Source organism: Exophiala aquamarina (genome assembly GCF_000709125.1).
Source record: "Exophiala aquamarina CBS 119918 chromosome Unknown aczIA-supercont1.19, whole genome shotgun sequence".
In the NCBI taxonomy this organism is placed as follows: Eukaryota; Fungi; Ascomycota; class Eurotiomycetes; order Chaetothyriales; family Herpotrichiellaceae; genus Exophiala; species Exophiala aquamarina.
In genome coordinates, this window is record NW_013550569.1 from 80,981 (window position 1) to 98,146 (window position 17,166).

The 17,166-nt window shown below is 49.1% G+C and overlaps 4 protein-coding genes across 4 annotated transcripts; 3 read left to right on the forward strand and 1 right to left on the reverse strand.

The window, feature by feature from the left end:
* Window positions 1–833: 833 nt before the first annotated feature.
* On the forward strand, window positions 834–2,969 carry A1O9_11715 (uncharacterized protein; the record flags this gene model as incomplete). The annotated part of the gene is made up of 3 exons (XM_013399225.1): window positions 834–1,005; window positions 1,065–1,430; window positions 1,483–2,969. 3 exons carry the CDS (start codon window positions 834–836, stop codon window positions 2,967–2,969), a joined length of 2,025 nt encoding a protein of 674 aa, XP_013254679.1.
* Window positions 2,970–10,007: 7,038 nt separating this feature from the next.
* Window positions 10,008–10,523, forward strand: A1O9_11716 (uncharacterized protein; the record flags this gene model as incomplete). The annotated part of the gene is made up of 2 exons (XM_013399226.1): window positions 10,008–10,101; window positions 10,138–10,523. 2 exons carry the CDS (start codon window positions 10,008–10,010, stop codon window positions 10,521–10,523), a joined length of 480 nt encoding a protein of 159 aa, XP_013254680.1.
* An 837-nt stretch (window positions 10,524–11,360) lies between these two features.
* On the reverse strand, window positions 11,361–13,455 carry A1O9_11717 (uncharacterized protein; the record flags this gene model as incomplete). The annotated part of the gene is made up of 7 exons (XM_013399227.1): window positions 11,361–11,771; window positions 11,931–12,126; window positions 12,179–12,497; window positions 12,551–12,656; window positions 12,717–12,889; window positions 12,950–13,166; window positions 13,216–13,455. The coding sequence occupies 7 exons, from the start codon at window positions 13,453–13,455 to the stop codon at window positions 11,361–11,363; spliced, it is 1,662 nt and encodes a 553-aa protein (XP_013254681.1).
* A 1,411-nt stretch (window positions 13,456–14,866) lies between these two features.
* On the forward strand, window positions 14,867–16,126 carry A1O9_11718 (glycerate kinase; the record flags this gene model as incomplete). The annotated part of the gene is made up of 1 exon (XM_013399228.1): window positions 14,867–16,126. The coding sequence occupies one exon, from the start codon at window positions 14,867–14,869 to the stop codon at window positions 16,124–16,126; it is 1,260 nt and encodes a 419-aa protein (XP_013254682.1).
* Window positions 16,127–17,166: the final 1,040 nt, after the last annotated feature.

Consider the following 17,166-nt stretch of genomic DNA (forward strand, 5'->3'; position numbering starts at 1 on the left):
ATGACAACATCACGTGCTCGCAACTTCTCTATAAAGTCAAGTGCCTTAATTCGCTGAAAAGTGCCGCCTTGTTCCGGCTTGCGGCTGCGGCTGCGGCTGCGGTTGCCTTGTACCGCTCCTCTCTCTCATTCCCTCGCCTTCCCTCTTCTCTCTCCTCTCCATCTTCTCTTCCTCACTCTTATCTCGTCCTCATCCAAATCTTTGACTTCACTTCATCATCCTCTCACATTCAGCCTTCCGCTCTTCAGACGAGCTTTCTCTTCCTCCTCGAAGCAACAACATCGACCTCTCCTCAATTGAATTGATTACTCTCCATTGTTCTTGTCCTACTCGTGTGCCTCAACTGCAAGCGGATAGTGGATCGTTATCGGTTTCGGGCTTGGTTCTGGAACTTTACGTGCTGTTTCCATTTCGTGACCTCCATCAACTGTCCGTTATCTTCGTTTGTGTTGAAGTGGCAGGGGATCCCAGTTGTGAAGAGTGGATTCAACTCGCAAGGACTTAGTGGCATCACTGGCACACTGGCATCTCATTGACTCATTCTGGGGGTTTGGCCGGCATATTAGCCTTGCGCACTTTGCAGGCACGCGGCACAGCTGGTGAATGTAAAGCATCATCCGACTCTGACTCGGTTTTGGTCTCTTCAGCATTGGCATTGGTCTATTACTTGTTAACTCTTCTCAATACACATCTCCCTTACTTTTCCTCCTCACACTTACACTTACACTTTGTTGATCTTCCTGTCGCCCGAGAGATTAACCATCGAACCTCGATCCCCTTCAACAGATTGTCAACACTGGGATCCTCACTCTCATCTCTCATTCTGCGCCATAATGGCATCCTATGTATATTTCAAGTTCAAGTCGCAGAAAGAGCCTCAGCGTGTAACCATCGATGGTCCTCACACGGATGTTTGGAACCTCAAACGTGAGATCATCACTATTTCTCGACTAGGAGATGGGACCGACTTTGACCTCAAGATCTACAAAGAGAACAGTAATGAAGGTATGTAGAAGCCCGTCTGTTTTGGTCGTCTGCGGCTGCTTGCTCACCGAACCCTATAGAGTACACCGATGACACCGAGATCATTCCCAAAGATTCCACCGTCCTCGCCCGACGACTTCCTGCTTCTGCCCCCGGTAAAGGCCGGGCTGCTCGCTATGTCTCTGGAAAACCTCCAGCGAGTGCGAAGCATACTCACAGTGCTACTGCAAAAACTCTAAAGACGGTAGAGATGAATAGTTCGATGACAGAGCAAGAGAAACTGCAGGCCATGCTGAAGTTCACCGACGCCCAGTGGCAACAGAAACAGGAAGAAATGTCCCACGAAACCCGTGTACCCGTTTCCGGCAAACCATTCAACAAAAAGGCAAATATTCCCGAAGGTGAGCCACCGCACGGATATATCTGCTATCGTTGTGGAAAGAAAGGTATGTCATCACGAGTCCCCGAATGTGGTCGGACCCTACTGACGGTATCAAGGCCATTGGATCCAAGCCTGCCCAACCAATGACGATGCTAATTATGACAACAAGAATCGCATCAAGAGGACTACTGGTATCCCTCGTTCCATGCTGAAGAAGATCGATCAATCAGACATTGATAAACTAGATGATGCTCAGCGACAGAATCTTATGGTCAACGCCGAAGGAGATTATGTCTTTGCTCAAGCGGACGAAAAGGCTTGGAGAAAACATCTAGAGCAAGTCAAGGCTTCGGAGGCTGCTCAAAAGAAAGTACAAGTTGGTAACAAGGAGCTACAAGATCGAGGCCTGGAATGCTCGATCGACAAGCGCTTGTTTGTAGATCCAATGAAGACACCCTGTTGTGGGAAGACTTACTGCCATGATTGTATTGAAAATGCTTTACTCGAGAATGATCTCACCTGCCCGGGTTGTGAGACTGAGAATATCAGCCTCGAGCGCCTTGAGCCTGATGAAGAGACAAAAACCAAGATCAAGGAGTACCAGGCAGAAAAAGCAAATGAAAAGCCCAGATCTAGAAGCCCAACGGTTGCTGCCGTTTCACCAAAGGTGGAAGAATCGCCCAAGAAATCTAGACCTGCTTCACAAGATGGGACCAACTCGCCACAATCAAGCAGTGGACAATCGCAATCCAAGAAAAGGAATGCAAGTGAGGTTGACGGATCAACCGTTTCTGATAGTCTCGCCGCTCCGGCAATGAAACGCCAAAGATCAGGAGAAGCGGTATCATCATCAACCTCAAAACCAGACCCCGCTACAAGCAAGCAACATTCATCAAACGACGATCCTTCGAACAATGAAAAAGACGAAAGTAATAATAGTACACTACCCGAGAACATGATGCCCCCTGATATGTCACAGATGATGCAAGGCATGAATTTCCCTGTGATGCCCAATTTCAATCCGTTCATGATGAATCCTATGGCTATGAATATGGGGATGGGGATGGGGATAGGGATGGGGATGAATCAGATGAATGGCATCAACGGGATCAACGGAATGAACCCCATGAACTGGATGCAACCCAACAATTTCAACATGAACACGGCCAACGGTATGAACGGAATGGATGGCATGTTTCCGAACAACGGTCCTAAAGCTTTTGGCAATCCAATTCAGAACTGGAACAACATGAACCAAGCTCCGAGCGGCCCGCGACAGAACGGGTTCAGTAACAATAGTCGACCACCATATCGGAACCAGAAGTTCAACCACAATCAAAATAACAATCATCAATTCAACAAACCACCACCAGCCCAGCCTGCCAGCATGCCGGGTGTACCGACTGGGCCAAAAGCCTTGCAGAATCAGAATCAGAACCAGAACTTCTATCCACCGACAGGACCAGCTGAGAACAAGTTTGCTAACCAGCAGCGACACGTCGGGAACGAGGAGGACAACGCTTACATGCGCCAGCCGGTCAACCCACATCGTCATGTCAATCGAAACCGCAGGGCGAGACAGGCGGATTATAGGGAACTGTAATGTGTGCTTAGTCTACCTAAGGAATGGTGGGATCTTGTGAATGTTGTGTTGTACGCACCAGCATGTCGTGTTCAAGCTCGCTTCCAAGGTGCCGGGTTCACGACATGTACAGGTACAGCCCTCGTGTGGCTGCAGAGCATTATGATGGAACGAGCTATTACGTGTCATGCATGGCAAGGGTTGGGTTGGGAAGTGATCAAGCGTTGCGGTTAGGGTTCGCTCTGTTCACGCCGTGCGGTTCGTTGTTCATCAGAGCGTTTTACCCACAATGGAATGAACGAAGCGAATTTCGGGAAGGACAGATGCCCTGCATGTAGTGTTTGCTACGAGCATGCATGCATCTTGGTTTACAGCACACGGTCCTTAACCCGGTTGGTCACTGCGTTTCGAGAAGATGGATTCCCAGCCCGGGCGTCTACCTCAGGTACTCAGATGACAAAATATATTCAACCATGAACAACAGATATCTGTGTCTTCCTTTGCTTCATCCTACCTTTTTGCATACACGCTCTCTCTCCGCCAGTCGTCTGTCGCCTAAGGAAAAGGTCTGAAACACACATAAACTCTTGAGACGTGTCCGACTCTTTCAGGTGTAGGACTAGAGTATACTTAGAAGTTGTTGCGTAGCTTGTTTAGTACAAGCTTATAGCGTGGAAAAACGTAAGGCCTTTAATATCCAATATTTATATAATCGGACTCCGCAGATGACTTCACATTTCTTCGAGTTCCTGTTTGATACTATAGAGTAGATTAGCAAGTCGGGCACTCTTCAAATAACCCGCCCTATGCTATAGAAAATGCGTAGTAGGTTATCAACCCTTATGAGCTCTCCTAGTTTTATACCTATTAACGTCTAGTTCAAAACTTCATACCAACACGTCTCATTTTAAATCGTACCCGAGAACCAACGGTCTACAAAAGACCTTGTCCCCCACCTTAATATGTCCGTTAGATATGCAACCCACGATACGGCGAGACCAGGCTGGATTTTGCAAGGCGCAGAGGTCGGCGTTGAGTATTAAATTCCCCCAAAACGTATCCCTGTAATCAATGTCGCAGCCTTATGATGAGCATGTGAAACCGGCTGCCAACGAGTGGACAGCCAGCCACATAGTTTAGCAGAAAAAGGACTGACCATCGTAGCATATTTTCACTGCTAGTTCGCTACCAGGATCGGGTTCCTCGGGGAACAACAGAGAGCCCTGCCGATTTCCAGATATCAGCCTCTATTACTAAGACCGATGTCATAGAGCAGGGTCTTTGGGACGTCGAAACTTGAAAGCATGGCACTCTCTGCTATGACTGACAGAAACGAGCGACACTCTCGTCTGTCAATCTCTAATTTGGTCGATGATAGAATTTGCACCAGTGATGAAAAGCCGCGAGGATAGGGGAACGGGCGAACCCGTCTCATCATGATCAACTAGCAGGGTGCCTGCTGTCGACGCCAGCGATGAGGCAATGCAAGCCAGAGCAAGCTGCAAATGCGGTGGATGAGTGAGAGAATCGCCAAATGTGATAGTATCGAGAAAGATGTGCTTTTTGAACAGAGGCAAAAAATGACGACTGAAGTTGTGATAATGACTCTGCAGATGGAATGCCTGGCACGTTATCCAAAAGTACCATTGGGTACCTATAGGGCACCTCAGTTTCCTGCTTAGTTTGTAAGTCAGGTGAAGCACTGTAGGAATGGTGATCTCTTACTATCTTTGCCATGGGCGTATCACCATGTTCAGATGGAGGTATGGATGTTTGGAAGAGCCTATCTTGCAACCCTTCACCGTGGAGGAGGGCAGCTTTGAAGCGGGTGAGACTAGCCGTCTCGCGAACTTGGTAAGCAGGGTTGACGCATTGTCGCGGTGCAGATCCAACAGGATGCGAATGTCTAGTATCCTCCGTTACTATCGATGGATCAACGCTACTATGAGCGACAAACTACACAGGCAGCCGTACGTCTCGCATTTTCGGTATGTGTATTGAACGAGTAAGTGCTCATTGGCACAAGGCATGTCCATATGGCTACATTCTAAGGCGGAAACGGTCCTAGATAGGGTCCTAGTGGCTATTTTGAAAAGGCAATTTAGGCGAGTCCCTTCGGAATAATAAAGATGATAAGATCTCCACATCTCTCCATTCTATAGTCTCCATTCTAGTTTATTCATGAACTACATAAGTAGGGATCTAATCTCTAGAAGTCCCTTTTCCATGATTTCGAAGTATTCCTATAATTTCAAAGTGGTCTAAATACTAATATAGCCGTGCTCTTATAGATCGATATTAGCCGTACACTGCTAGCACTATAGATTTTAGTACCTATTAGAGTTCGCTAGCGCGTCGCTGGCTTAAAGAATTAGTACGCGCTAGCTCAGTCTTGGTAGCAGCACGTCCCAAGTATGGGCCTTGGCTAACCGGCAGTAGCTACTCCTGCAGACAATCGGCTAGAAAAGAAGGTACGCTCATTCTCTACATCCATGCAAGCATCATGAAAGATAGTCGCGAGAGAAGCTGATACAAATAGCTTAGTGCGACATTTTTTTCCGCAGACTTGCAAGGCCAGAGCATCTGGCACGGCATCGTCGCATCTGTACGATGAATAGGGCCTTGTGCCAACGAGTATATCTGCTAAGTCACAGTGATTCTCAGAAACAAACGAAACACCCTTTGCTTGTCCGAATTGGCTTCGAGGCTTTCAGCACAAAGACGTGCAGGTCCCGCATGTTAAGAAATGCCAGACAATTTGATCGACTTATCATGGTGAGCCAAATACTGTTGCGGAGGTTACAGCCTGAAAGCGTGTGCCTGTCGCTTGTGACGCGTGCCCCCAGAAGAGAATTAAGTGTGATGGTGATGAGTCCTGCGGGTCCCGTCGGAGTGCGCTGTCTACTTCGTCTGTCTACTTCAGTCTGTCACTTTGCTATGCCGAGGCACCCAGTTCCCGACATACACAATTTGATCTCAAATCCGCCGATAGCGGTATCCTTCCACCATGACTCTTCGACAACAGACCTAGATGATTTTTTTACTGATCCTGGCAATGATCTTTGCCAGTGCATAATTGCAGTGGCACAAACGGACACCTTGGATAGTTTGAATCCGCCGGCCTAGCTGAGGCCATTCAGAGCCAGCGAGGACGTCTCAGTGATGGCACTGACAGGAGACTATGCAGCCATGCCTCATGTCAACGCTATTGCAGCAGTTGCGCATCCTTTACCAACGTAGTTACTGATCAAAGTCATTCTTCCCCACTACTGATGGGGACAATACGAGCGACATATGGCAGATATCTATAGAGGTAGGAGTGTTTTCGTAGGCATCCGTAAGCTTTGACTAATGTTCGATGATCCCAGCAGAGCACTTCTTTTTGGTTCGATGACATCGATCTCTTCTGGGATGCTGGCGTCAATTAAGCACTAAGATCGGACTTGTAGAATACAAACTCTTCGTCAACACGGCGTGACACGAGTATCATGCAGGAATATCTCGCTCGCAGACCTCGCTCTCAGATCTCGTGCACATTCGCCGTTGTCAGATGAGTCGACAACTATACCATACTGTGCCAAGCCGACACTCGGGGATCCTCATCGTGAGATTTTCAAAGTGTTTTTGCACACCTTTCGCACCCATGTCCTACGAGTCTTCTCAATATTTCGGCATAGCGAGCCCGAAGCAAGACCGACCATCGAGTACAATTTAGCAATGGCAGCGACAGGCGGAATTTTCTGTACAGTACCAGGAAGTGCTGAGGATGCGAGACTTACAACGATTCACGGAGGCTATTTCTGGCGTCGCTACATACTAGCATGTTGCCTCTGTCAAGTTGTGGACTAATGTTGGACAGTTCGAATGTGGAAATGGCCAAGAACAAGGGGATCGGGGCCGAATTATCTACCTTTGCAAGGGTCCAAACTGTGAGTCCTTGAGAGTCCTGATTCCTGTGGTCTGGCTACGCCAATTGAGTTTACTTTGTTATGTTTGTACGGTCTCTGTAGCCGCGAAAGAAGGATTTTTGAGGCTGTAGAGGTACTGCAAGGTGACCTCGTCCAGGTGAGCACTGACATGCTTTTTATTTGTGCTTGTGTGGAAAGAGGCTCATCTGACTACACTAAGCTGTTCAAGAATTCAGTGATGTCTGCAAACCCTCGAACTCTGATAGTGCAAGCGATGGTGGCGTCGACAGGTAAGTGCACTTCAGCCTTGCCATAATAACTGGCCTCTGACTGTGCGAAAGTACTTGGAGTCGCTTTATATTCTTGATTGCCATCGAGCCGTAGTAATGCAGACACCTCCCGTGTTGCTATGGCATCACCTGCGTTCACAATTTTCCCGGCATATGCGCGATGGCAGTGTGTCTCGGCTCCAAAATGTGATTATGGACTTGATAGGTAATCACACTTCTCGGGAAACGAGCGGCAACAGTCCCTCAATCTTGCAAGTCCTGCGTTATGAGCGTTTACGTGCCGGTAGCGGGTTGCCCACCTCGAAACACTTGCGGCATCGTTAATACGACTGTGGACACCCTTTCTCTCTTTACAGCCGATTTTGCTGCACTTGCGACAGACAGATGGCTTCACAACCTTGGGCAAAGAAGAGTGCGAATGCGTGCGAAATCCACGGTCCAGTTAGAGACAGGAACTATCAAATCGCTCACTGGCATGCTGAACATCTATCTACTCTTGGGTGTCGAGGAAGCATTTCTGACTTCACAAACGAAGTTGAAACCACACGACAAGCGACACTCGTCAATAATGGCATCTAAGTCTTTCCACGACTTGCAATGACTGTCAATTGAAGTTCCTCATGGGCCCTACGCCATCTACTACGCAACATTAGTACTATAGTGTGGATTATATGTTGGTGATGACGCCGGTCCGTCCTCGGTGGCTGCACGCACCGTTATCTCTGGAGGTCAACGGCTCTTGTCTCTCCACAGAGCACAAGTTGCACAACTTCTGGCGCGTGTTTCGAGCAACGTCAATTGAGCGTGAAGCCATTTTCCACTATGGCAGGGTCGACTATCTCTCTAGTCTGTAGCTGTGCGCAAGGTCTTGTAGCCTCTGGCTTCTACCAGGCATGTCTGCAGCACAGCACGACGCATGGTCAATGGAAGACACTCATAAAGACGTTCAGTGTTTTATCTGCAGCTCATCTCCCCGAGTGCATGACCCGCGATGTAATCGAGGAGCTTTGTGCTTCTCCACATTGGGCTTTCTTCCCCATGATCAACTGCGGGCCCAGTAGTGACCCATACTCCGTGAAGTACCTTCAGATTGGTTGAACGCTGTGGGGTTCCTGCCTTCTCTTCACGGACTAGGCCCCTTATCCGATGGCAAAAATTCGTTTTGATCCATGATTGTAATCTGGACTTCATTCCCCACTCCGGATACCAGGCGGCTTGTATTGAAAACGAAACCTTACGGTCCAGCAAGGCTCAGAACCATGGGGAGTTATGGTTCGATCCCTGACTTTACTTGAGCTCGACAGCCACACGAGAGGATACGACCTTGTGACGCGAAGTGAACCCTGACAGCTACGTGGTTCTCGTATCTACACTATATGATCTATTGATCCATGGTACGCGTGCAAAATAGCCTTCTGTAAGATCTCGTCCATTTTTGAACACGCAGTCCGCCATTCCAGCGAAATCACTTCCAAACAATGGCTCAAACCCTAGTCTCACCAATGCCGACGTCATTGCGATGGAAGCAAGCAACTCAACTACAGACATCTCAACGGACTATCTGACTGCTGGTACTCGCCCGGCTGGAGCGTTGCTAGCACGTTTCATAGCTTCATATGGTATGTGAAGCACCACCTGGAATGGAAATCCGGACTATCGCTGAAACCGGTCTTGTCCAGGTTTGAAAGGCATGATTGCGACCCAAAACTCCGGCACTGCAGACACTCCCCGCGCACACATCACCAACATGGCGGCACTAGGTAATGACACAGGGCAGCTCCGCCTAGAGAAGCTCATCTAGTGGGATGGAATATTGAGACAAGTGTGGTAGACTGTCTTCGAGACATCGGCGTTGATAAAGAATGCTATGAAGTGGGAACATCAGGTCACTCGATGTTACACGCCCGTTGGTGCAACACCATGGCAGGAAAAGAATACCCAAGGATCTACTCATCGGAAATCATCCTGAACGCAGAGTGAGTTGGAGCACTGGCTACTATGAGATGGTTTGCGCTTCAGAGGGTGTGCTCACCGAATGATCCCTAGGGTGACTACTATCAAGCCAGCCCTTCAGAGGCCCTGGACCTCCCACAGACACTTCTTGAGCCGATATTCATGAGGTACGCCACCTTGAACGGTTTAAATGCAGGTGGGATACCAAGTTTGTATCATTTGCTCAACATGGAGATGGCGACGGGGTCACCAGCACTCTTCTCGATTAGCTTACAAGCCGAACACTCAATGTTCGGTCAAAATACCTTTTTGGGGCGGATGGAACTTGCAGTCGAATTGCAGAGCAATTGCAGCTAGCGATGATCCGTCATCCCAGTCCTGTTGCCGCTATCAACGTGCTCTTCGATGCAGACATGTCACATTTAATCAAGAGCCGGATGGGCATTTTGCACTAGGTGATGACCCCGGAGAAGGAACATCCCTCCTATTCATGAATCATGTGCATCCGAATGGTCAAAGCCTGGCACCAGTGGCTTACTATCATCTTACCCTCCCCGGGAGCCGAGAGCTCCTCACCTTCCGAAGCAGGCTACGTCAACAGAATCAGTGAATGCATCGGAGATGATTCCACTGGTGGTAAGATCTAGGGAATTTCAACGTGGATGGTGAACGAGTTTGCGGCCGAAAAGTACGCGGAAGGTGATGTGTCCGGCAATCTCTGTCCCCCAAATCACACGCGCTGATTGTATTAGGTTCTGCTTGGGGGGGTGCCGTACACCGACACCCACCGAACCATGGCTTAGGCTCCCATACCTGCATCCAGGATGCACACGGCTTAGCTTAGAAGGTTGCAATTGTTGACAGAGGTAGCGCATTCCCCTCCAAGTACGACGGCCACCTTTGCATTGATGGCTAATGGCTGTATGAAAGGTCCCGCGGGAAAGGAGCTGTTGAAAACGACAATACTGAGCGCCAACCTGTCGGTTAACATGTGGTTACCATGTACGTTACCCCTGACTACCTGCAATTTTTCGACAGACTGCGTCATCAGTGGCCAGCAAGCGCTAACATCACCTTTCCCCAGGGGGAACGACGGCATGCGTCATGATGGAAGTCTCTGGCATATCATGGGGATGCTTGAACCCACTGTCGATGCCCGTATAGCAATTTCCAACGAGATACCCGCAAATACATCCGCCGGTCAGCAGCGCCAAGGAAATCTTCGTGAGGTTTTGGACGGCATGCATCGTGACGAGAACGGACTCAGTATCAAAATGAAGCAGCGCTATGTCTCGGCCGCAGTCTTTCAATCCAATCAAGATGAGAGGCCGAAATTGAACAAAGATCCACAGAATACTATCAAGCGACCACCTATCCCGGTGCATGTGTGCCGCACGTGTGGCTGGACCATGCCATTCCTTTAACGCAGATGTCGACGATTGATTGACGTGGCAGAGGGCGTCTTACTCTACTCACAAGCACAGGCGTTCGGATGTGGAAGGACGCGGTCGCACAGATCTCGAAGGACTTGAGTATACCTGTTGTAGCTTGCTCTATTGGCTATCGACAAGACTATGGGCATGTGTACTTCGACTGGTCAAAAGTCCGAGACATGGGGGGGGGAGGGTCAGGCTATGTCCTAGTGCGGCCAGACTATTTTGTAGCATGGAGGTCCAAGGAAGGAAGGGAGTGGGGCGAAACTGGCGAATTTCATGCAGCGTGTGCTGTCTTTGCGCACAAAGGGCGCTTCACTATAGTTAGAGGGCAGGGCTGGGTAACAATCAAGTTCCACGCAGGAAGCACTTGCGTAAAAAGTGTCCCATCTGTCTTCGTTCGTCGTTAGGCCCCATGATCAGACAGCTGGCCGCAGCGCAGCATGTCCTTTTCATCACTTTGCCAGAGCATTATGCACAGTATAAAGGGGACAGGACGCCTCTCACCAGGCCTAGTCATGCCGTTGACGATCACGTCGGCAAGCCACTGACTCGGACTATCTGGCTCAAACACTTACAATGCTTTCCCCGAAGGTGAGTGCAGAGGTTGGAGCGTCAATGCTGATATAGGCCTACAACAATGATAGCCTCGATTATATTTCGATTCGGTATCTCGATTTCGTATTTGATGGCGTTGATATCTCCTGGCTTAATACCATGCTATGCAGCGCCTAGTGAAAAGAGTGCATGGGGGCTAAAATGGCAAATGTTGATTGTAAAGAAACAATCGCCTACAAACTCCATACATCGTCTCGCTCGTTACATGATTCATCCCACACAGTATGTACTTTTACTCCTCAGCCAAATCCCCCATCTCCACATGGCGATCGGAGCTACAATGCCTAATCCCAAGCTCACGAAAGCAAGCAGACTGTTTCCCCAGCCCACGCCGAGGCTATCGTACATTTTTGGAGCGAATAGTGGGAAGCTGAAACCCGCCATCGTCCTGACAAAAGCTGCAGCTCCGGTTGCTGAAGCAGCATATGTGTTGTAGGTGTCGACAACATATGCCTGAGCACAATTGAAGCAAATGATAAGCCCGAACGCGAAGATGCACGCGCCCATGTTCGGCACGAACCAGTGCGCCTGTGCTTGGGCCGACCAGCCATAGATGAAAAGACCGATTGGAACCAGTATGGAGAATGGGAGGGCGAGCGGCAGGCGATACTCCGGTAACGCCTGGTTAGGGTCGTCGTCATGGAGGCCGTGCCGTGCGCTGGGTCGTCTGCGGATGGGGACCGGTTTGCGAGGGATAGTGAACTTCTCGAAATTGGCTTGTTGAGGTAGGAGAGTGGTGGTATCATTACGTAGTGGCAAGCCACGGCGGTGTGGTAGCACCCAGTTGGCTTTGGCGAAAAGCGAGGCGCATGGATCGATTTGGTGTCTCTTGCAATAGGCATAAGTCCGGTCCTGCAATCGACCAGACACTTGAAGGCCGCCTACAAAGCCGACACCGAGTGACAAGTAGTTCAAACTCGCCTGGCTTACGCTTTGGTCGTAGGATTGTTGGAACACTGTGGGAAATGTTGCAAGCCTGTATTGATTATCAGTGGTTGTAAAATTGGGAGTGACGAAAGCGAACTTACACGAGGTACATCAGACCATAAAGATAGGCTCGAAAGAGCGACATCAACTGCAACGCAGGCTGAGTACATAGCATGATGAACGGCCTTGCAAGGCTCTTCGTCATGATCTTCCCCATGGAGTGGTCTGGTCCTTCGCGGTCCGTGTGAAGTTCCTGGTTGCCCGTTTGCTTCCGTAGCTCCTTTGCCTTTTTGAGCAATATTGCTGCCGGATAAGTTTCAGGGAGCAAAGCGAGTGCAAGGACTTGAACCGCTGCGTCGAAGATAGATGTCGACCAGAACACCCACCGCCATGTTGTGTATTGAGTGATGTATCCGCCAGCTGTTATTGTCAGTATTCATTTCGTCATATTTCGTTTGTCGATATATACTCACCAACGGGACCTAACGCAGGGCCGATGAATGGCATCAAGCTGTAGACGGCGATAGCAGAGCCTCTGTCTTCCGCTCTGAAGCAGTCACTGAGGACGCCGCCACCGATCTAAGAAGACAGCATCAGCTCGACGTGAACGGGTGCGATGTGGAGACAGCTTTGACTAACAGCTTGCGGAGCACTTCCTCCAATGCCGCTCAAGAACCTGAACGCCATCATTTGTTGCTTAGTCTGAGCGAAGCCACAGACCGTGTTGAAAAGAAGATAGATGATATTCGCGGCTTGCAGGACACGAACACGACCAAAGACCTCAGAGAGTGGGCCCCATAGAAATGGACCAACTGCGACAGAATGAGCATCAATCGAGACAGTACCCAATGCAGGGAGTTTGGCGCACTGACCGGCATAGGCGAGCAAGAATATAGACATGACCAAGATCTTCTCAATTGATGATGTAATGTGATATTCGTCTGCGATGTCGCCGAGCGCTGGCGCAACCATTGTCGATGCGACTGGAGATATAAACGTAAAGCACGATACTAGCAAGGTTGCAGTCCATTTCTTGCTTTTTGGCCAATTTTTTGGATTCGAATGGTCTTTCGGCCCATCCCAGGTAACCTGAACATCATCAAGTTTTGTCAAGGTTTGCATCATGGTATAAACTTACAAGAGTGGGATCAGCGGCAGACTTCTGGCTTGCGTTTCTTTTCAACTTGCTCTTCCCTCTTCGAAGGGATTGCACTGGGTCGAAATGAGCCGGCTGAGTTTCAAGAGCCCTTGGAATGAAGCTGCTGACTGTTTCAGGGACTGGCAGCTTGTCAAGTGCCGAAATGCTGTCACTTTCATCTGATTTCACCGAATACGACTCGGTGTCTGATGCATCGTCCTCGATCTGATAATTCGCCATAATGTTGTTTAGGTGTAGACTGCTGCAAGTGTCGACATCGGGGAGATAACAATGACTTGGGCGGGGCGAGACCTTGGAGGGCAGACTTGCGGTACGGTGTATATGATATGGACACGAGGAGTTACACGTTGCGGCAAGAGGGGACATGGTTGATAACAAAGCCGTTGTTGGCGTGGACGCATCACAATCTTACCATAATTCCTAAGTGACAAAGTGCAAATCATTATATCACCCTCGAGTAACAGCGCGCTGAATATTGATCAGGCAGTGATGAACAGTATTGCCAGGCTCCACTTGGGCATTAACAAAACATGATGTCTAGCATGACATCAAACAAGGCAGATTTATTCTCGTGGGCACTAAAATGGTATTGTTTCATGCCAGGTCTCAAATGAGCCACAAGGCAGGAACTCCACAGAACAGCTGGAGTGGTAACTCAGAAAGAAAATCAAGAAAATCCCAAGGCTGCAAGCTTCGAACTCAGATAAGTATCGCCAAGTCGTCGTTGGAATGCAGCCAATCATCGTTGAGGAGAGGGGGTTTCATAGGCGAATGAAGTTGGAGAGTCGCCATCGACAAGGCTTTCGCCCCTTCTTGTCATATCCACTTTGGGCTGCCCACGAGTAACCCAGCCAATGTCGATTACTCAGCCACCTTGTCTGGCGTGGATATGTTCTTCTGCAATTCAGGGTTTCGGAATATTGACTGTCGCGTGCTCACATCTATCCTCGACGCAGGAGGACCCTCAAGTCTTCTTCAAGCATACCAAGGGTGGCGCACACGGATTCGTGTAACAATCCAACACAGGCTCACGCCAGGGTCTTGGATTGTGACCAAGAGCACAAAAATAGGTGTGCTGGTTCACAAAGTTGAATTCAGAATGTGCACGCATTTTCGTAGGAACCAATAACATCTTTTTATCGAGATGTTGCATCCTGGGCTCTCAATCGGCGCTCGAGTCTCAAGCACATCTGCACAGCCGATAACACCCATTGTTTCTGAATTTTGTCAGTTTCGATCGTCGGTTTGCGGCTCATATTCTTGATCAGCTATCATCCGTCATTGTTCAGCCACCCTGCCAACTATGGCCGTGTTTTGCACTCTGACGAGGCACTGCGGGTGACTGTGCGGGATCGAGGTACTTCGAACTTGGCGTACTCACATTGACACTGCAGCATTCTATATCCAGAGTCAGTCTGTCCGGGCTATGCTGACTACGAGGTCCCCTTCGGATTCGGGGACGGTACCAAACCATCGCATGCGCATTCAAATGCATAAAGAGCAAGACGAGATCCTCTTCATTACCTCTGAATGACCACCTTCCATCAACAAAACCACATTCGCTTACATTTTCTGGGTCACATCATTTCCATCTCAAACAATAGTGTCACTTTCTTTTCGACTCAGCAAAATGAATATCAAATACCTACCAATCGTATCGCCCTTGAGCCGCTTGAACGCCATGAACATTTTGATATGCCCATCAGGCTTCAAGGAAAGCCTTGAACCTCAAACTGCGGCGGATTGTATTGAAGCCGGGATTCTGCGAGTAGTCCCGAACGCCCAAATCACAAAAGCACCCTTTGTGGATGGCGGTGAAGGATTCGTGAAAGTTCTTGTTGCTGCAATGAATGGCGATCTAAAATATCTTACCGTTATGGGGCCGATTGGAAAACCTGTCGAGTCCTATTTTGGTTTTCTGGGGGGCACCCGGCCAAGGACTGCAGTCATTGAAATGGCAGCGGCAGCTGGCCTCCGATTGGTACCTCACAGTCATCGTGACCCTACGACAACCACCACTTTTGGAGTCGGCCAGACAATTGTTGCAGCGCTTGAAGCAGGGGCGGAGCATATATTCCTTGGCTGCGGCGACTCCGGTACTTGTGATGGAGGTGTTGGCATGGCCCAAGCGTTGGGCGTGAGGTTTTTCGACGACCAAGGACATGAGATCCCAGTCGCTTCTGGAGGACGGGCTTTGGGCAATCTTGCTTCGGTGGACCTCACAAATCTCCACCCACGCTTGAAAGAGGTCAATATTGATGTTGCATGTAATTGGAGCAATGTTCTTTGCGGACCGCAAGGTGTTGCTCGAGTGTTCGGGCCCCAGAAAGGAGCAGATCAAGAAGCCGTCGAACAATTATCTTCTGCAATGGATAACTGCGCAAGGGCTTTCAGTCAGGCTCTTGGACATGAAATTACACAAGCACCAGGCTCAGGAGCATCTGGTGGCCTCGGTGCGGGTTTGCTGCTTGTTGGAGCTCGGTTGCATCCAAGATACGATATCGTCACCAAATTCCTTCAGATCGACAAACACTTTGAGTTGTGTGACCTGGTCTTCACTGCAGAAGGTGGCTTGGATTACCAAACACCTCAAGGGAAAATCCCTGCGGAAGTAGCAATGCGTGCAAAGAAGCGTGGCTTACCTGTCATTGCTCTCGCAGGAACTATAGGCCAACAAGCGGACGTCAATTATGAGATCGGCATTGATGCATTCGCGAGTATCATGCAAAGACCAACATCCCTCGAAGCTGCCATAGCTGGAGCAGAGACGCTGTTGCAAGACAGCGCGGAATCGGCAATGAGGATGATCATGGTTGGTAGGGGTTTGATGGCAGGTCAGAACGCGCTTGAGGTGGCGAAGAAGCCCTGGACCGAAGTTGCAGCTCTTTAGAAGTCAGGTGGCATTTCTGGGCAGCGCCTTTGGCTCATGCCAATTTCCTGCATGTGAACTTGACGATGGATGAGGATGAGGCAGCGTCTGGTGTTTCACTGGATTCGTCTTTGATGGTGGTTTGGATAGTCCATATGGCTAGCCAATGACGGTAGCTTTTTTGGTTGCTTATTAAGTACATGCCAGATATCTAGCCACCCACTAGCCACGCAGTAGCGCAGCTTCTCTCCGGAAACATTCCTTGCGATAAACAGATGACGGACTTGCTGAAGAAGTCACTCTTGATGCGAAAAACATTGAAAAGTCTTCGTACTGCTACGGGCGAACGACATACACATTGAAAATGGCGCAAGAATTTAGTACGGCACCGGTATTATCCACGCCTCATGACCACATCTTGAGTGAAGGCATCTCTGAAGCTTCACGAGATGCAATTGAGAAGCTGTCAGACTGCCCAAAATTGTAACACTTCGGAAGAAACTGGGACCTTGAGCCCATAACAGGTTGAAAGGAATGATTCATCGATATCCAAAGGCGAAGAGTGGAGCTGGACTGTGCGACGAGGGTGCAATCTGCGCCTACTCATGGATGGCTCCAATCCCGTTGGGGGCCCGTCCCTGAACCCTCTTAACATGAATATGTATTTCCTTAGCTGTGAATCTTTCGAGTGGGGGGAACCGTTGGATAAGCTTCAAAAATACAAAAGCAACTTTCTTTGGTATGTTCTGTTGTGTAAGAGACAGCCTGCAGGACGATTCGAAATGAAAATGCCTTGGCCCTTAGCAGTGAAAAGAGGGAGCAACAACTCAGTGTCTTTTAGGATTGGCAGGATTTTCACAGAGATAAGTAGGAAAGTAGAGAGGCTCTAGGTTTGTGTAGTGAAAATAGAGGATTCAACAACTCAGTTCGACTGGGAATCCAGGGCGGGATTTATGTTTTTTGATCCCCATGTTCGCTGCACTTATGCCTCCTCTTCAATTTATGTTGTTATTGAGTTCCTTGAAACATCTTATGAACTTCGCGCCAGGAGCCAACGTCGT